General features: G+C 38.5%; 1 protein-coding gene across 1 annotated transcript; it reads left to right on the forward strand.

The window, feature by feature from the left end:
- Window positions 1-207: 207 nt before the first annotated feature.
- LOC120572584 (endonuclease domain-containing 1 protein-like) lies at window positions 208-21,334 on the forward strand. Its single transcript, XM_039821906.1, has 3 exons — window positions 208-298; window positions 20,109-20,251; window positions 20,542-21,334. The coding sequence occupies exons 1-3, from the start codon at window positions 208-210 to the stop codon at window positions 20,860-20,862; spliced, it is 555 nt and encodes a 184-aa protein (XP_039677840.1). The 3' UTR covers window positions 20,863-21,334.
- The last annotated feature ends 297 nt before the right edge of the window (window positions 21,335-21,631 follow it).

Below are 21,631 nucleotides of genomic sequence, written 5' to 3' on the forward strand. Positions count from 1 at the left end.
TGTGTTTATACTCAGTGTTTACAGCCCACCAAGCGCTAATGCTAGTAGCTATGTGTTAGCTGTAACATGTACAAAGTAATGCGTACAAAGTAATGCGTACAAAGTAGCGCGTACAAAGCAGCACGTACAAAGTAACGTAAAAAGTAGTTAACGCGCTACTACTGAAAATTTGGTAACGAAACGTAGTTCCTTTTTCAATTCGGCGCAATGTTACTTTTCCCAGGGACAGATTTGACGCCGATGCTGCCTTCTCATCTGCGCGCTCACAATTTCTTCACACGGGACGTGACAGAGGCTGGTAGCAGAGTAACCATGGCAAGCGAGAAGCAGCCAAAGCTAACTTTTGAGAGTGTTTTAAGCTTCGTGGCTTTTTGCTGGATGCCGCTCTGAGCCAGGCAGGCACAAAGCTGACAACCTCACAGATGGATGCGGTGGAGATGGCCTCATACATACACGCAGCGGACCACTTTGGACTTATGTCAGTTGCAAGGACACACAAGGATTTCAAGAAAAGAGGCTGCATGTGTCTACGACAATGCACGGACCATCGTGGCTGCGCGACCAGTACAAGTCGATACAGACATTACACACACTAACACCGTGTAATGGAGATGACCTGCTGATGTGCATTCAACCCGCGCTGGACTCAGTCATAAAGAATTAGCCGTCTACTCTGTGAGTAGAGAAGCCTTAGTGTAGTTCAGACACTTCACTGATAAACCATAGATTGGTTTTATGGTCAAAGATAGTTTTTGTATAATTAACTTCAGTCTCTGCCACAGACGCCTGCTTTTAAAAGTAACATAAAAGTAACGAGTAAAGTAAAAAGTTACTTTCCATAGGGTGTAACTAAGTACTGGATTACTTTTTTAAGAAGTAACCAGTGACGAGCAAACACTACTTTTTAAAAGTAACTTCCCCAACACTGGTAGCTGGATAGTCCGTTACACTATTCAGCCACGTTTCCACAACAACAAAAAACACAGCAGTCTCTGAACTCGCGTTGGGAGTTTCATTGAAGTTGGATGTAGTCCAGTTTGTTGTTGTAATGAGCCGACACCTGCAAGCAGGATTGATGGAACAGGTGGCCGGCTAGCGTTAGCTTTCCACCGGCTCATTCAACGTTCCCCGCTGATGATGTCCCTTTACTGGCCAGAGGCATCGAGCAACACTGCTGGTCTCCATAGCAGGCGGTCGAAGCTGTGTTGCGTATTCCGTCTGTAATAAAGTGTCCTGCATATTCTCCGATCTGTACCAATGTATCCTGGTGGTACACGTGTGCGGTAGTTTGAATGCACATAGTTGTTGTTCTAAAATTTCCTTAGGGATGAACAAATCTATCCATCTAAAGTTTTCTGCTGAGAAGGGAGTAGCGGAAATTCAAGATGACTGACACTCGTTTTGGTTCGTGAATCTTCGGAGAAAGACAACAGTCCAACCCCCTATGGGCTGGTTGAAAACATGCGGAAGTAGCTCCTACTACTGGCTGTAGTCCATTGCCTCTGTGCAAAAAATCTTCCGATGATGCAAAAATCATTATATAATATATATATATTATTGTAAAGTTACATTAGTGCTCTATCTTGAAAAATCTTCAGTTCTGCAGCCAAATGTATTGTATAAAGCACCAGGTTCAATATTGGAGCGTCACTATGTAAGATCTTTTCTCAAAAAATTCTAAATGCATTATTTCAGACTGTTAGTGTACCTAACAAGCATGCTGTTGCAGGAGTTATTAACCACTGTTGATGATGCTGTTACACTGATGTCTTTCTTCCACTTACTGTCTGTTTTAAGATGAGTCACATACATGTTACTATCTATATTTACAAATGCTTTTTATTACCAACATGTACGTATCACTAAAAAAGTGTTGCGTACAATACACATTGTCTAAGATAAATTTGACATGTAGGAGTATGTTTACTTAATACTGCATGTCCTCAACTGAAGCATAGATTCATGTACAAGCTCATATATTAATATAATTCATTGTGATCTACCATGCCTTAACTACATGTTTGTCCAACACAGTCTCACTCCCTACTCGTCAAATGTATGACGCATGGTCAAGAACCCTGGCGTCAAGTTTCAACGAAAGAGGTGTACCTTTGACGTTATTTTTCGACGAAGGGGTCCGTCAGATAGACATTCATGTTATTCCATCCCCGTCAAATACCGACGAAAGAAAAAACGAAATCTGTGACAGTTATTATTGGTATTTTTAGCCCAATAACCGCTGTTTTTATCAACATTATTCACGAGATATTATCATGGTTTATATGTATTTCTTTTAATGTTATTATTTCGGTCTATTTCGGCCAGGGAAGCTGGGTTGCTTTTTTGTTGATTTATATTTTTTAAACTATAACTCTACATCTATCAACATTTATTTAGCTGTTATCATAGTATGCATTTCTTTATTTTAATAATATTACTTCGGTCGTATTACCGGTGAAATATTACAGTATATGCTGTAATTACAACATTACGATATGATCCTAGCAGGACGCATTCAAAGCCGGTGTCCCCCAATGCAATACGGCCATTCATTTCAAAGAATCGGGCAGCAATCAGCTGGTCTTTAGGATCGCTTCAATATACATATATACAGTCAGTGGTTTGGTCACCAGCAACAACACGTTGTTCTAACGTTGCATTTGAGGAGTTACACAATAAAGACAGCAATAATAATAAAATACAGTTTCATGTGTTTGTCTCATGTAATGTGTGCTCGGCAGACAGACAGAAACACAGGAGCCGAACGAGTCCCCCCACCCAGGGTGCGAACTACGGGGGAGCTAGGGGGAGCTCGGCTCCCCTTAATAAGACATGGGCTCCCCTGAAAACGTGATTTGTGAAATTTTGGGGGGTCTCTAAAAATATTGACAATGTCTCATTTTGACGTGCAATTTCAGTTTGTGTAATGTGATCATCGTGGATTATAATGTGTAAAACTGCAAAAATATAATTCATGCGTGATGGTGATTTAAACCCAATTCACTTCAATAAAGAAAACTATACATGCTATTCTTGTTATGAGCATCAAGGCGTGGCGGCGCTGCGGTGCAAATCCAACTCATGTTTAGTAGGCTACATGTTAACTCAAAGATTCGTAGAAAAAATATAAACATTGGAGGCCATTAATCGGTGCGCAAAGTCCTTGAAATCCATTCTGCAGTAAGCATCATATAGCCATGGCAAAAAGAAAACAAGGCAGTTTAATTAATTTTGGTTTTACTAAGAAACTGTGTAGCGATGACGTTAATAGCACGACTAATGCACCTGCTGCAAGCCCTGTTAGCACACCTCCCACTGGGGTGACAACGCAAGAAGAAGCTGAAGAAATAATGTCCTCTCTGGCTGAAGATGATCCTAACCCCTCTCGCTCCTCTCTCCCGTTAAATTGGAACAGCCAGCAGTGGAGAGCCTGGAAGAGCCGATATACATGGCTGTTTGTTAAGGATGGAAGCTTGGGGTGCGTCGCTATGGTCTAATTGAACGGAGGAATTCTGGTATTCTTCTTATTGTTTATATATTTGTGGGTGGCTGTTTACCCTATCTATTCCTGTCGATAAAGTATGATAGGGTAAATCCTGTTTAGTGAATACACTTGTAGCTGTTATGTATCTTTGTAAGTCATTGTAAGTTGCAAGCGCCGACCACCGTGTGGAAAAAAGTAGGCTCCCCGGGGGCCACGGTATAGTTCGAACACTGCCCCCACCCACCCCGGAAGAACTACAAGTGCTCAAGCTTTGTAACAGCTTCTGTGGCGTTTGTTATGGGAGTTGTAGTTTTAAAGTATATTGTTATATTTCTCATAATTAGAAGTTGGCAGTGTATAATTTCGGATACACCCAGGGTTTTTTTGGGATGGAGAACACACTGGTGTCATCAGATTTTAAAAATCTAATCGTTAAATAGGTGAAAATAGCTTATTACCATATTTGACAGTGCTTATACAGTGGGTAAACTTTGGTCACCATATCTACATGACAGCTGAGGTCCAGAGCTTTCTAGAACAGCTGGTCTTATGTGTGTAGCACCTTCTGTTGCTAAATGACAAGCCTTCATACATGTACTGGGTTCAAGGTTCAGAGGTCAATATTTCAAAGCAGGAGTAATGTATCCTCTTCAGACTGACATTTGTTCCTCTCCAGGTTGAGACCTTTCCAACAATGTGACAACGTTTTAATTTTTACACATCATGGAGACCACTTTGCAGGCGATACTTTATTTTCCCCAATAAAGTTTAAACAAATCCGCAGAAGTGACATAGTAATTCCACACCTCATCTGTGAAAGAATGTTTCACGTTGTACGTGAGAATTTACACAATAAAATACTAATAATGAAAAAATGGTGTTTGATGTTTAGCACTTTGATTTGCCTTATATATACACTATATAAAAAACTTACAGTTGAGTGTTTAGAAATACAGCCTAATGGCTTGTTTGACTAATTTGCATTTGTTTTGACTTGTACTGTTGTGAAAAACAATAAACTATGTACAAAGAGAAGCATTTTTTATTTTATTTTCTATGCATAGTTATTTAAAAACGCGATTTTCAAATTTTGCAGTTGATGAATATTAATAGCAAAGACTAAAGGGGAAAGACATGAGTATATTTATGTGTGGAACTTAGTTTGATTTAAAATCACACTGCATTATTAGTTGTTTTAAATAAATGACTTTTTTTGAAATATCAATTTATGGTAGGCCTAACATATTAATTATTATATTCAGAAGATAATCCTCACATCAATCACCGTGGTTACAGCTTGGCCATAGCCTTTACTGAGACTACCTTTTAAAAATTAAGAAGGGACTAGTTTTAGGAAGCATTTTCAGGAAATTAAAAGGATAAGCAGATTTTTGCCGAGGTTTTTATTCACAGAGTACTATGTATATAGCTTTGTTTGGGTATGTATACATATACAACATGTGTTTTGGCATTTTGGCACACTTCTACCTTAGCTGAGAAAAGGGTCATGACATGGGTCAGAGCAGTGTTCTCAACCTTTTTTCCTTGGCGGCCCCTACTCATGTCTAAGAAAAGACTGATCCACCGCAAAAACAAAGTTGAGGTAACTCTCGACATAAAGCCTTACTTTCTTTTTTGATACAGAGGAGTTATCAGCACTATTACATTTCTCCGCCATGTTTCATTCATAAAATAGTGATGCCGAGATGGGCAGGAAAAACGACCATACAACAAAATATATTTCATACAGACTTTTGTATACATTATATATTCAAGTGTATTATCATAATTTGTTTAATATGTGCAAATATTTTATATAAGGTTGGGATCCACTGGGTCAGAGGATATCAGAGGTCAGAAATGATGAACCAATCCATCGGCTCTGCTCCAGGCACCGTGGTGTTCATATGGACAACATGCACCTTTGGCTGGAAGGCCCGTCTTGAAAGTGTGTGTTATCATTTAGAGCAGACACCTATGGTGAATCAGATGGTTTATGTAATACAGGCTGCATTACAGAGCATATTGACTGTCATGAAGGTTGTGGAGACGAATAGAAACCAGTCTCTCCAGGCAAGCACATATGGTCTGCTCTATCTTTATTCTCCATGCCAAGTATGAGCTCTTATCCTCTGGCAGAAGATATGGGTAAACTTAACATTTCTAAACTATAGGCCTAATGTGGACCTACCTCAATTAAAACTTTAAATAATGTTGCTTGAGGCTGCAGGTGTTGTGCAATAGCTTCATGATATGATGCATATAGGGTTGTGTGTTGCTCTTGTCACTGTTTGTGAAAGATGAGCAAGATTGGCTGTGTGATGTGCTTCAGTCTGACTACATATCACTTTGTTCATGTTGTTTTTTATTGTAATATGTCAGCTGTATGATAAAACAATATGTCAAGTGTTATTTGTGAAGCATTTGAACTCAAGGCAAATATTCCTCTGAACAATAAAGTATCGCCTGCAAAGTGGTCTCCATGATGTGTAAAAATTAAAACGTTGTCGTAGGACTATAGCAAACACATCGTTGGAAAGGTCTCAACCTGGAGAGTAACATATGTCAGTCTGGAGAGGATACATTACTCCTGCTTTGAAATATTGACCTCTGAACCTTGAACCCAGCACATGTATGAAGGCTTGTCATTTAGCAACAGAAGGTGCTACACACATAAAACCAGCTGTTATAGAAAGCTCTGGACATCAGCTGTCATGTAGATATGGTCACCAAAGTTTACCCACTGTAGGCCTAAGCACTATCAAATATGGTAATAAGCTATTTTCACCTATTTAACGATTAGATTTTTAAAATCTGATGACACCAGTGTGTTCTCCATCCCAAAAAAACCCTGGGTGTATCCGAAATTATACACTGCCAACTTCTAATTATGAGAAATATAACAATATACTTTAAAACTACAACTCCCATAAGAAACGCCACAGAAGCTGTTACAAAGCTTGAGCACTTGTAGTTCTTCCGGGGTGGGTGGGGGACTCGTTCGGCTCCTGTGTTTCTGCTGTCTGCCGTAAGATGGCTTGATTCCATTTCAGATTGAGGCCGCCCGCCGGCCGGCCGAGCACACTTTACATGAGACAAACACATGAAACTGTATTTTATTATTATTGCTGTCTTTATTGTGTAACTCCTCAAATGCAACGTTAGAAAAAAACATCAATATTACGAATATTATATATTTTTATCTTCATATCCGCGATATTACGAATCCCACTATGGCCACGCCAAGACCCGCCCTTCAATAGCGTTCACACGCTACTATTGGCCAGGCGTCCATGCTTACATGTACAGGTCCTATCCCCTGACCAATCCCCTAACCCTAACCTTAACCACTCGAGGTAAAATGCCTAACCCCAACCAATCAAGCTGCTTCGTAGGGCGGGTCTTGGCGTGGCCATAGTGGGATTCGTAATTTTGCGAGCGGGACGTACTACGTCATTTCCGCGGATTCGTTTAAACGTGGACGGCCGGACGAGCACACATTACATGAGACAAATTCATGAAACTGTATTTTATTATTATTGCTGTCTTTATTGTGTAACTCCTCAAATGCAACGTTAGAAAAAACATCAATATTACAAATAGTATATATTTTTATCTCCTTATCCGCTGAGCGGGACGTACTACGTCACTTCCGGAGTTTTCCGCGGATTCGTTTAAACCATTGACATATATAAAAGGTTTAAACGTTATATAACTTACTGGAACAAAAGTGAGCAACGTGTTGTTGCTGGTGACCAAACCACTGACTGTATATATGTATATTGAAGCGATCCTGACGTTAAAGACCAGCTGATCGCTGCCCGATTCTTTGAAATGAACGGCCGCATTGCATTGGGGGATATCGGCTTTGAATGCGTCCAGCTCGGGTCATATCGTAATGTTCTGTATTACAGCATATACTGTAATATTTCACCGGTAATACGACCGAAGTAATATTATTAAAATAAAGAAAAGCATACTATGATAACAGCTAAATAAATGTTGATAGATGTAGCGTTATAGTTTAAAAAATATAAATCAACAAAAAAGCAACCCAGCTTCCCTGGCCGAAATAGACCGAAATAATAACATTTAAAAAGAAATACATATAAACCATGATAATATCTCGTGAATAATGTTGATAAAAACAGCGGTTATTGGGCTAAAAATACCAATAATAACTGTCACAGATTTCGTTTTTTTTTCGTCGGTATTTGACAGGGATGGAATAACATGAATGTCTATCTGACGGACCCCTTCGTCGAAAAATAACGTCAAGGGTACACCTCTTTCGTTGAAACTTGACGCCAGGGTTCTTGACCATGCGTCATACATTTGACGAGTAGGGAGTGAGACTGTGTTGGCTTTTATTTGTAGTCAAAAAGTTAAAGGAAACCACTTTCTTACCCCTGAGTGGTACCAGAAGGACCAAAGGGTTGTATTGGGCTCTGTTGGTGGGAACCCTACAGAGGATGAAGCACAGAGAGGAAAAAAGAAGTTCTCATAACTTCTACCAGCTAAAAGCAATGTTAAGGTTACTTAAGATGCAGTTCCTCTAATGGCCACCAGATGCCGCCTCTCAATCTGTTTTCTAACTGTTTGACACTTTGGTTCCTTTGATTGACAGGCGAATCAGCCTCACACTAACACATGGTTGTCAACTTTTCTATTTGATTCAATTTGGACTTTCTGGCATCAAATGTGAATTTCTCCTCCAGTTGTGAATGAATATGATCTGAATACCAGAGTCTTCTCACCGATAGAGTGATGATCAGGCCTCCTGATTTCATGGTAACGTTTGAAGCCATCGAGCTGAACAACAACTGTGGAAAACCAACCGACAACAAAAGTGTTAACCTTAAAGTTTAGTTCAAATGGCATCCCAGGCGAGCAGGTAACAGGCCACCCGATTCCCCTCACCCCTCCCTCATCACCCGAACACACACACACACACACACACACACACACACACACACACACACACACACACACACACACACACACACACACACACACACACACACACACACAGGTCAGTACAACCCCTCTCCACAGACAATATGGACATCTGCAGGACTGTGCTATACATACAACATACTGTAGCTACATGCAGCATATGCATTATATCATAAATGTGTATAAGTACACAATTATTGTAATTTGCCTTTTAAACTTTACTATTTCCCTGCTGTATCATTCAATCCCTGACCTGACAGGATACATCTGTATGGGGGGGGGGGATCAGCTTGAGCAATCATTCATGTGGTCATAAAAACCGACAAGTAGAAAAATAACACAGCAGCAAGTGTGAGCTCAGTTAACAGTGCGGTTTTCCCGTCAACCTCGAAAAACTTCAGTTTGTTTTTGCTTTACCAACGTTTTAAATTGTCAAATTTTTCTTCTTTACATTTTCAGCGCTTATTTCTACGTCCCATATTTTCTGATATAAAACAAAAATTGAAAACGGGTCAATTTGACCCTAAGTCAAATTACAAAGCTACACAAAAGATTTTTTTTTTTACAAACATCAGAATAACCACAGGGCTGTCAAATGATTGTTCCCATCATCATCTGAAAAGACAGGAAGAAGTAGTAAACCACATCCTTTTGCATACACTTAGAATGGTCACCCGAGCTCTAACCACTGTGTGTAAGTGACAATAACTGACTTTTTAAATTTTATTTGCACCATATGTATTATTAATTTTCTTTTTGAAATGGAAGATCATTTTAAGAACTGTAAACTGTACAGCTTTTTTTCCCCCTTTTTAAACCATATTGGTTAAAGTCTCAGAAAATCCTCAGTAGAAGTACAGTACAGTCAAAGTTACAAAGTACCTCAACTTAAGTACTGTATTTAGGAACAATTTGAGGTACTTTACTTGAGTATTTCCATTTTCTGCTACTTTATACTTCTCCTTCACAACATATCAGAGGGGAATATTGTACTTTTTACTGCACTACATTTCTCTGACAGCTTTAGTTTCTTAACAGAGTCGGATTTTACAAACAAAATGTTAACTTTTAAAACATGAAACAAGACTGTGCTACAGATTAAACAGTAAATCTGCTCCACCTCCATCAGCTGTAGCATGATCATACTGCATACATGTTAAATCATTAGTAATAATATTCCAATAACAAGATATAAATATAATAATATAACTCTGAAAGGTTCAACTGTGCCCTTTGCTGCATGTCATTCAACCCCCTCTCTCCACTTTCACGTCTAAGCTATCCTGTCAAATAACCGCCTAAAATGGCAAAAGAAAATCTAATAAAAAATAAAACAAATAAAATAATTTTGAATGGGACCATTCTGCCCAATAAGTACTTTTTCTTTAATATTTCAAGCACATTTAGACAAAGTTGTCTTACCGGAGATCAGGAGATGTGATGAATGACAGGAAATTCATGATACTTTCTAACAGACCACAACAACAACACTCAGTATTCGAAATAACTGTATGTCGTATTACCATATATGAAATATAACTACATGGTGAAGCCTATTGTGTCAAACCTCGTGTGGTCTTCCCATCGACCAACGAGTAACTTCTTGTTTTTTCTAGGTCAAAAATTTTAAATTGAAACTTGGAGGGTTAACTCTTGTGTGAGTATACAAAATAGGCTTAGACAAGTACTGAGTATTTTGACATTTTATTAACAACTTCAGTGCAAAATGAACATAATGTGCAAAGATCAGAACGTAAAGCGTCGTCCAAATGACATAAATATCGCCGTAACGCTGTCGGACGCTGTTTTTTTGACATTGCGATAGACATTTTTATATCAGTTTGATGATATATATCATCATATCATCTAGCCCTAATCCTAATTATAATAAGATAGGATCATGCTTTATTGATCCTAAGAGGGGACCATCAGTGTAACTACCAAGTTTAACAGATCTAACATTAGAGTTTTTTTTCGATTGCTAAACAACAGTGGTCACAACTGGAGTCACATGTGCAAAACTCTAACTCCAGTCTGCACAGCAGCAGTTCATGTGGACCAAACTCTAGTTGGTTTCTCATTGCTTGAACAAAGTTTTCAAAACTCTACAGACTTATCCCATGACTTTAACCACAACCTGCACAACACTGTAGATAACACACTGCTGTCAAAACAATTAACCACACATTCAAAACAGAAGAGATTTCAGTCTGGTGCCTATCAAAACACTGCTGATTGTATGTTTAGCTGAACGCCTAAGCAGGTCTCTTGTTTTAGACTAGTTAGTGAACATATACAGTATTTATACAAGAAAGCTCAGACTGTTTTTGTATACAAAAAAAACAAACAAATAAGAATGAAACAATTCTACACTGTACTGTTTGAGAGAAACAGGTAAAAGAGCAAAGATACCAACATGTCCAGGTAAGATGTCTGAGGTTATGTAAACAGCTATAATAAAAAGTGAAAAACACAAAATCTTTACTATAGTAAAACTGCGTTCTTACTGTTTTTCAGAAAGTAATGGAGGTGAAAGCAATGGAAACACCACATTCATTAGTATTTAGAGATGATTCAGACCTCCAATGTGATGAAGAAACCTTGCCTCATGATGCTGGAGAGAAGCACGATTAGTCACAATATTCTTTGTTACTGTTATGTACCTTTAGTTTTTTCCCCAGTAATTCCATAAATTACTAGAGACAAAATACTATATTGAAGCAAACTGCTGCTTTTCGTTCCTTCTTGTTTACCTTATGTAAAAATTGGTATATTATAAAATCTATATATTTTCCTTAAAGAAACTATTGAGTAGTGTAAAGTCACTCAAATTGTTCAAACTGTGAAGATGAAAAAGTTTGTATTTTCTGTCTTGGTGTTTGATGCTAGTGTTTTTACTCAGTGTGTTCTAAGTGACAGTGTGTGTTATCTGTGTGTGTGTGTGAGTGTGTGTGTGTGAAGAAGCTGCTTTACTTCGCAGGGTGTTATATGTTGTGAGAGGATATTGAAGCCCCGACATTTTAATTTTTAGATAACTTCCTATTTGAGCGGTATCATTTTTCTTCCCAGTTATGTGGCCTACATAACCTCCTCATATCACTAACATCACCCATCTATGCTCTTACATCCCAGCAGATTATTTGTGTCGCATTACGTTTTTTTTGCAAACGTTTTTCTTTACAACATTGGTGATGCGGAGCATTTTAGTAAAGCCGCTGTAGCAACGTGCCGTCAGAAGAGTGTGACTCGCTCTGAAACGTGTTTTAAACGTTTTTAAAAGGAGTTCCACAGTACTGTAGGTGAATGATGTAAACCCTTTGAAATAAAAGATTATGGATTATAATTCTGATAATGATGGTGCTGCAGCCTCAGAATGGGATTAGTAGGTCTAGTACTTTTTCATCCGCAGGATTGCACATAAATTAAATAGATTATAGGTTCATTTCACCAGTAATATTAGCCTATACTTATGATTAAATATGATATACACTATATTGGAATATACGAATTTACACTAGCAGCAATTTTCTCCCACGCAAATTCTCTTTTTTTATTTCCGCCGACCCGTTTGTTTGTGGTTGTTACCATGGTGAATTGTAGAATCATGGCTCCATTCATGCTGCCTTTTTATTGTGGTGGTGCACGCGCGTGAACCTACTCTGAGTTGATTGAACCAACTCATATCAGCTGTTCTGAAACCGAAAACTCAGAGTTTTCCATCTCAGGGTAAATCAACTCAGACATCAGGGTTAGACTCAGAGTTTGTTAAACCTCCTTCCTGAAATAGGTCCCTGGGGTCCGTTACGCGCGTGCACAAAAGGCAGTATGAATGGAGCCATGATTCTACGATTCACCATGGTAACAACCAAAAACAAACGGGTCGGCGGAAATACTCATGCGCACAAACAGCGAGTTTGAACATGTATTTCGTTAAAAAAGCAAGACAGCGGCTGCTAAGAGAATTGGTGTGGGAGAAAATTGCTGCTCGAGTCAATGCGTATGCATTAATAGTGTATTAATTTCATATTTAATCACAATTAACTTATAATATTACTGGTGAAAACTGGAATTGTATTACACCTATAATTTCATTTAGGTGCAATCCTGCGGGCGAAAAAGTAAACTATACTAATCCCATTCTGAGGCTACAGCACCATGATCATTAACAGAACTGTAATGTATAATCATTTATTTCTTTTTAATGGCTCTACTGTCCAGGGAACACTACAAAACCTTTAAAAAACGTTTTGGAGCGAGTCACACTTTTCTGATTGCTCTGCATGTGGCTTTACTATTACAGTATGATCCGCTGCTGTTATAAAGAAAACTGCTGTTTGCAAAAAACGTAATGCAATACAAAGAATCTGCTGGGATGTTAAAGCCTGTCCACGATGGTTGATGTTAGGGATATGAGGACGGATAAGGTATCTACATATCTGATGGACTGTGATAAAAAAATACCTCTCAAATCGGTTATGTAGAAATGAAAATACATCTATAGTCGGGACTCAATACCGATGTAAACTCTCTGTGAATTAATACAGCTTTTTCATCAATGGGATCGTAGACAAAAGGACATGACATGTTTGAGAAAAAAACGTTTTATAATCTGCCTAATATAAACCAATACGTTTTTTTATTCATGCAGATAAAACTGCATTAAAATGCGCCTGATACAGACTGAATGAATGAATGAGGAAATGAGTTTCCCCTCCCTCTGAGAGGGAGGAGACTGAGAGAAACTCGAGGTTTCTTGAAGAAAACCTGCTCCCGACCAGGTTAGGTTCACACACTCAGTTACCATAGTAACTGACTCTGAGGTTAAGTTCCCTCTCTTTCTGGAACGAAAAACCCAGAGCATGTCTTTCTGGTGGAAGAAAACCGGAGCACCCAGAGGAAACCCACACAAACACGGGGAGAACACGCAAACTCCACAGAGAAAGGCCCGGAAGGACCTGGATTCAAACCCAGAACCTTCTTGCTGGGAAGCAGAAGTGCTAACCACTGAGCACCATGCTGCCTACGTATATACACACAGTATATACAGATATACAAACAGGCAAATGGAAATCCTGCTTTTGCCAAGTTAGAATAGAATGTGAGTGGATACGAAAAATGAATAAATAAATAAATGCCCCATCTTTTAGCCTAAACTGTATTGCAATTCTAACATATTCCAAGATGAACTTGAAAGACAAAAACACAGTGTCTGAAATTGAGCAACTTATACAAATGACGCAACAGCTCCATCAAGTGATAACATTAGAGAACAGCAACACATACCGAATCATTCAACCAGCATGAATAAACAAGAACACTTACACAAGAAAATAGATAAATAAATGGATTGGTTGGGGAGAACTTCACAAGTTGTCTTTTTCACAAGGAACCAAAAATAATCTTTCAGGGAGAAGTCTTGATGAATATTTACTCTGAAGGTTCAAATATTGCAAATGTTCCAACTGTGGAAGTTGTGTAAGAACATACGTAAGATGTTTAAAATGTAAAAACTCATTGTTTTGCGTCTATAATCAGCCCATGAGCTTTCATAATATGACTTAATATGACGTAGTTATGTTTACAATTATATATTGGGGGGGAAGAAGAGGTCCAGACAAGTGGTGTAGTCTACGTGATACGCAGGTATACCCAGTATACCCAGTATACCCAGTAAGAAAGCTCCAGGATTTCCATATACCCACTTAAAAATGCCGATGACACGCAACAACATACTTTCCATTATATTTTTGATATATTTTTAATTGTCATCTGTGTTTTTTCTTCTTAGCATAGACTAAATAAAGGTATATTTCCACCGTAAATTGGTGCATAAAAGTGTATCCGAATACAGGAAATAAAGTCAGTGACGCTCAAAATCTCCCTGGGGGAGGACACCCAGACCCCCCCACTATGATATGTCCATTCTGGTCCATATATTTATATAGTACAGTATACATGCTAAAATACATTAGACTACACCACTGGTCCAGACCCCGCTGCACACACAAAATATTCAAAAAATATTTAATTCAAAAGACTCTTTTAGAATAGAAAAGATTTTATCGTCATTGTAGGCCTACATGCTTGTGTACAACAAAAAAACACAAACACGGAGTAAAAGGAATATCACGTCTGCGTTAAATGAAACGGGGACTTCATTTAATGTCGGTATTACCACATCACGCATTGCAAAGTTATTTTATGAATGAAATAGACATATTACATAACTGAGGGCCAATTTGGTGGGTTATGAATCATTTACACTCCAGTAACTGTCTCCATCTGTTGAAAGCCCGACCGAGTGTGACTCACGTTATTGTTGTCTTTCCCTTTTAGTTGTTCTTTATTTAATTTCCTTCTTGTGTGATGGCTCTGCCCCAGTTTCAGCCACAAGTACAACAGATAACTTCTAAAATAACATTCAAATACAATTAGGCCTATATAAAGAAATCTCCTGCTCCCTTTTACCTGGCTCCGCTGGCATACGACAACACAGGCTTTTCCGGTGTTTAGCCGAATCATTCTGACTTCGTGGGAAAAATCGTACCCGAGCAGATGCCTTACTCAAAACTATAAACTAGCGTTCTTTTCACTGTAAGCCTCGTTTGTTGTTACAGGTCATTTAACCCTTCTGTCGACTTTTTATATCAGAAAATATGGGACGTAGAAATAAGCGCTGAAAATGTGTAGAAGAAAAATTTAACAATTTAAAACGTCGGAAAAAGCAAAAACAAAGGCTTCAAAAACGTCGGAAAAAGTGTTTTTTTTTCAAGGTTGACAGGAAGACAACACAAGGGTTAAGACCATTGTATGAAAAATGAAAGTTACATACAGTCACTTAAATGTCAAAAATAATTCTAAATTCTAAACTTTAATAACCTCAATGTGTATTACGAGTAAAAACATGTAGACTTGTTTGCTGTCTGTGGCTCCGCTGACTGTTTACAGTGGCAGATTAATCCACATTTTGTGCTCTAGTGAGTATTTGTGTACTGAGACAAAAATAACATTGTGTGTTCATGTGACATCACCCAGTGCAACAGTTGCCTCATTGATATTTTTATTTATTTTTAATGGAGCTTTATGGCACAGAGGAAGAAGTTATCACAAGACTTCATACATAAGATTCTGTAAAAATCTGAAATCCCTGATGTTCTCAAGAAAAACCGCTATGTTGGCTAAGTGTGCGAAGGAGGGGGCGAAGCCTTAAAAAAGTGAAAATACTACAGGTAAAAGTCCTGGAATGATGCAGTAAAATATTTTCCTGTCAGTGTTTTCGTCTTCTATCTCATGTTTCTGGATTAATATTCCTGTTGCACAACCCGGTCTCATGGCAGTTCATCAAATGGTCACGTTATTTTTATCTATTGATTCGTGTACAGGGACATGATTTTCTCATTTATTTCGTGGCAGTCACCACGAAATGGGAACGTGACCATTTCACGAACTGCCGTGACACTGGGCTGCAGCCGCGGTCTCTGGGGGACGCAACAACGGGGAAATGAAACGCCACAAGTGGTAGACGGTGACAACAACGGCCGCTGGGACACGATCTGTGGTCTCTAGTGATGTGCGGATCGATACTAAAGTATCGATATTTACGATCCCAACGTCTCCTGCTCTAGTGTCGATTCTCATATAAAAAGATCGATATTTAAACTCAGTAATTTGGAGTGAGTGTTTATGTTATCATAAGTAACTTGTTGTCACCTGAAAAGTCTGATTATATCCGGTTAGGGGAAGGAACTACTTCTCCTTCCAGCCGTCAGTTGTGTGTGCACTGCGGCTCTGTGACGGAGCCGGCCGCTGCAGCAGCCTTCTTTAATTTCCCGCTACGAAGACTGCAGACTGCAGAGTGACTATGGCTGACCGCAAAAGGAGTCATGTCTGGCTGTATTTTAGCTGTAAAGACAGCAGTGACGCTGTGTGTGGACATTTTTTTATTTGTGTGTAATTTTCAACCTGTTTTACTGTACAAGTCTCTGAGATTTTCTTTATAATTAAATAATATGAGAGTAGTTTATTAGTCTTGACATTATGCAGCTATAGCCTACTTTGGAATTGGTAAGCCTACAGCCTACTTTTTTATTTTACTTTAAACTATTTGTCACATCACACTACAAATAAAATACGTAAAAAGTATTGGTATTGGTATCGGTATCGGCCGATAATAATATTAATGGACAGAGCATGTGTGACGTCACCCATTGGTTTGTGGAGATCTGCTATCTGTCATCGTGTTTGTCGTTACGGGCGCAGCCATCCTGGTTGTGGATGAGACGATTTTAGACAAGAGGGAGGAGCTGCCTACACTCTACGTTACGTTACACACTTTCACTGGCAATCACATCATAGCACCTTAAACACCTCCTGCTTTATTGCCGATTTTAAAATCAAAAAAAAAAAAAAATTTTTTTTTTTTAAAAAAAAAAAAAGCCATTGAGACCATAGACCATGAACCCATTATGAAAATGTTTACTGAGGTAATAAATCAAGTGAGAAGTGGGTCACTTTCTCATAGACTTCTACAGAAACCGACCTCCTTATTCAACCGCACGTGTCGCCCCCTGCAGGAATTCAGGTAGAATGCAGCTTTAAGGCACTTCAGCATTTGCAGCACTTCGCCGAACCGGATGCGTTGTCCATTAATATACAGTCTATGGTTGGGTAGTTTAATCTACAGAAATGCATCATGGTCTTTAAGATCATCATATGTTTGATGTATCACTGTCTTTTGAGAACCACTTATCGCTAATTTCAGCTTTGTGACGATGCATTTTCCAGCTGATTCCAAGAGGCTTTTTAAAGACTTTATTTAGCTTTAAGAAGGAGAAGAATTTTCTAAACACATAAAAGGAATACTTGATCCTTTAATTTATCCCAAACATTCAACATCAACACATCTGGAGATACGAGGCTTTCACTAGACAGGAAGGGGAAGAAAAACTGTTGTCTGAAAAGTAAGACAAATGTATGTAATTTAAATATGTTTTAGTAAATGTACATAGACTCATTCCACCACTGTCTGAAACCATCTTCAAGTCAACATGATGAGGAACTCTGAGAGCTATAGGACATAAATAAAAATATAGTCACAGTCAACTGAAAGTTGCAACACTGGTTGTTTATGCTGGAACATCGGAGGGAAAGTCAGGGGAAGTCCAAAGTGTACCTCTGGAACCAGGACTGATGTGTCACTTCTATCAAAATATGTGAAATTTAAGATAAATATTGCTGGAGCCACACCTCCACTCAAATAAAACTCAGACCTCCTTCACACAGTTTCAGTTAAATACTGACTTGGGTTCTGTTTTGGCAGATTTCATGAAGCTCTTATCTAAGAAGGTAAGCTCTTATTGGTTTATTTGCTATGGCTGCACATAACCATTATTGTCTTTATCATTTTAACCTTCTAATTGTTTTTGTATTAAATTGATCAGTTGTTAGTTCCCAGAGCTTAAGGTGATATCTTCAAATGTCTTTTTTTGTCCGATTAAAAGGATATTCAGTTTGCAATAATATCAAACAGACCGTAACATTGGAGGGCTAGCAGCTTCAATATTTTGATTTATGTTTAATTTTATAAATGATTTTTGTAATTAAATCAAAAGACTATGGTTCAGCAAAATCTAAAATATTATTTTTACGTTCATGAGGAGTTTCTGTTATTTTGCCATCCTTATATTGATAGAAATGGGGTAGAAAATAAAAATGTCAACACTTTTTAAATAGTATATTGCACCGGTTCAACAGTACCACAAACTACAACCTTCAAAACTGAACACACTGGCAGGGGGAAATATTAGGCAAAATAATGAATGGATGGTTCCCAACAACGCTCTTCGCAAGTGAAATGAATGATCACTACTTTCATTGAATTTTGGGTGTTTTATTCAATTTTATAGCATTTGTGGTCTATCCGATCCACATTTTTCACCATTTTCTGACATTTTATAAACCAAATAACCTAACCATTCATCCAGAAAATAATCAACAGATTAATCGACTATGATCAAAAATCGCCTATAATCAAAAATCAAAAATAATTGTTTGTTCCAGCCCTACTAAGAAAGACAAAATAAGAAAATAAAACTATACAACCCAATTAACTTAAATCACCTTACTATTGCAGTTATTTTTTCTATAATTACTGTGTCAGCCAGTAATAGAGACATGGGAGCTGCGGATAAAATCTGTGTGCAGCAGGGATTTTACTTTAATACTGATAGGTAGTGCTTTATGATGCTGTGACGTTTTCATTCATTTTAAATGAATCAACAATTAACTTTTTTCCCAGGTTTGGACCTGGCTTCCTTCCTTCCAGGAATCTACTCTTCCTCACAGAACAGTAGATCAGAGCAATTTGGGAAAGGGGATTTAGCAATCATTAACCCTTTTCAGCTCTCTCTTATAGAAGTCTCTGTGATTCATGAGGAAAGTTTGCATGCTTTATTTAAGTTCCTGAGTGGTTTGGAAAGGTTTCAATATAGTGAGAAATACATATGAATTATGAATTGTTCATGAGGACAGCCTGCATTAATACACCGATAGCTGGGAGGGATTTTGCGCGGACACAATGTAATTAAAGTTAAACTCAACATTTGCTAGTGTAGTTGAGTAGTTTGTAATGTAAATTTGAACATACCAGTTTTCAGATTCTGCCAGTTGAAGTGGTGTGTTGATCTCTTTAGGGGCGAGGCCAGACATTGTAAACATTCAGAGTTCAGCCAAAACATAAGGGTGCTCCGAGGGCATGCTTCTTTAATAGCAGCTATTTACACTCCCTTTTCAAGACATTTGATAAAAGAATGCCTAAAAATCTGTACATCATTTGAGAAATACCTGAAAGTTGCCAAAGAAAATAATCATCCTGTAGAACTGACATCCTGTTTTATATTTAATTATTCTCTTCATTATTCTGAAACCAGATCACAACAAATGTTGAGGATGACTCATGTTCACTCCTGCCACCTAAAAAGAGACAGACATTGTCTGAGGTTACTATTTTATGTAGGTAGAGTAGGAATTTGGCACAAACCACATTACTAATCTTGAAACCTATTTTAAGTAGAGTTCACAGAATGAATGTTGATATATCCCCAGTAATATGAATTTTGCTTCATTCGTTTGATGGTCCAGTCATAGAGGCTGAGGGGAAATGACACAAAGTTGAAGTTATTTTAAAGCCCTAAAAGATTTGTGGCTTTTAAGAAAACTTTTGGGGCTGGAGTCCCAGAAGCCACCTTCTGGCTCCGCCCCTGAATCTGTTGTTGGTGTGGTCTGTTCCTCTCTTTGGTCAGATCTGGGTGTTTTCCCAGTTTACATGTGCCCTGTCTCTCCTGCCACCTATGCTTCTTGATATACTACAACCCTGTGTGCATCTAAGTACTGCCACCAAGTGTCCAAAATATAATGACATGCCAAGAATAAACATACATGACTCCTATAGTCATAATATAATAATTTCTGAGACCAGGCTATTTAACAGGTTACACAAGCTCTAATGTATGTGTAATTCTTTGTGTTTTCCTCTGGCTAAAACAATACCCAGCAGGTAATGATGACTTCACTAAAGAGATGGCATCTCCTGCCCCTCGCTGCCTTCCTCTTCATGTCCATCGATCCCATACTAACCGAAGTGGTGAACTCAACGGCAGACTGTGACAAGGCATTTTGGAGGACGGCAACATTGTGAAGCCAGAGAGATACAAAGCCATTCGCCAGACTTACGAGGACCAGAGACGGTTTGTGACGCTCTACGACACTGAGAACAAGATCCCAGTGTTTTCTGCTTACAAGTACAGAGGACAATAAAATATTGAAATAACACGCAGACCGTCTTCTTGGCAGATAGAGCCACAGGTATGTTTTAATTTCAATTACACATTGTATGTCAAAATGAGAATTGTTAATTTCCCATTTTAAAATTATAAATAACTTACAAATCACTGGAATTTACTAAATCTGAACTGTCACATTAAATCAGATGACCGTGGTTTAGGTTATGTTAAAATAAATCTGCAAACAAATAACTTTTTGTTTATTTTATAAAATACCACTACAATAAGAGTATCACTGACTGAGCCTTTCAACTTTTGCAGCTTGAAGAAAGAAACACCAACAACATGTGGGATGGCAAATACCACAAACAGGCCATTGATGATGATTATAAAAACAATAGCAGAGGCTATAATAGGGGCCATTTATTTCCAAATTCTTATGCACTTGATTTAAAAGAAAAAAACTCAACGTTCACCCTGACAAACATCGTTCCACAAGCAGAGTCTTTCAACAATGGCAGCTGGAGAAAAATGGAGACCTGCACCAAATGCATTCTGGAAAAGTACTGCATCAACAATAATGATGCCAAAGAAGCCTTTTTAGTGACCGGGGCACAGCCCAGCATTAACAACACAACTTAAAACAGGGTTAATATACCTTCCATGCTCTGGTCAGCATTCTGCTGTTACAGTAAGAACAAGAATAAGTGGCTAGCGAGCGCATACTGGGGCGACAATGTTCAGGAAAATGAGACTAAATATCTGCAGACAAAGACTTTGGCTGAACTCCACAGAGCACAGTGAACTCAACATTTGAGGTGTTTCCCGGAACACTGTGTCCTCTCGACACAACTGTTGCCGTATTTTACCCAGAATTTGGTAAAATGTGCAAATGCCCACCCCAAGCGCCAACCACATCGGCCCCTCCCACTACCACAACTACGGTTCCCAACAACTACTGCTTCTCCAAGTAGCACCACTATACCTACAACTACAGCAACTACAAGTTCACCAACAACCACAGTCCCTACTAATATTACTTATACTACAAGAGCTACAACTACAACAACTACAACTACAAAGAAGATAGATAATAATTCAGAAAATTATGACAATGGACAAGGAGGAAAAGTGGGACGTGGTGGTGGTGGTGGTGAAGGTGGAATAGCTGGTGTTATCAGTGTAATAGTTAGTGCTATCAGTAGTTTTATCAGTGGAATAGTTGGTGCTTTTGCTGGTGGTCCAACAATATCATCTGGACCCCAAACAACCTCCAATCAGACATCAATGGCCTTCATTCCGGCAACTTCTGAACCCCAAACTGATGGCTCTGACCAGACATCAATGGCCTTCATTCCTGAAACTTCTGAACCCCAAACTGATGGCTCTGACCAGACATCAATGGCCTTCA

Source organism: Perca fluviatilis, chromosome 14 (genome assembly GCF_010015445.1).
Source record: "Perca fluviatilis chromosome 14, GENO_Pfluv_1.0, whole genome shotgun sequence".
Lineage (NCBI taxonomy): Eukaryota > Metazoa > Chordata > Actinopteri > Perciformes > Percidae > Perca > Perca fluviatilis.

Bases quoted from the DNA above. Each gene is read 5' to 3' on its own strand.
- LOC120572584 (XM_039821906.1), top strand. From the start codon at position 208: ATGTTACTTTTCCCAGGGACAGATTTGACGCCGATGCTGCCTTCTCAT. The intron at 299-20,108 runs GTAGCAGAGTAA...GACTGTGACAAG, and splicing joins ACGGGACGTGACAGAGGCTG to GCATTTTGGAGGACGGCAAC. The intron at 20,252-20,541 runs TAAAATATTGAA...CAACTTTTGCAG, and splicing joins CTTACAAGTACAGAGGACAA to CTTGAAGAAAGAAACACCAA.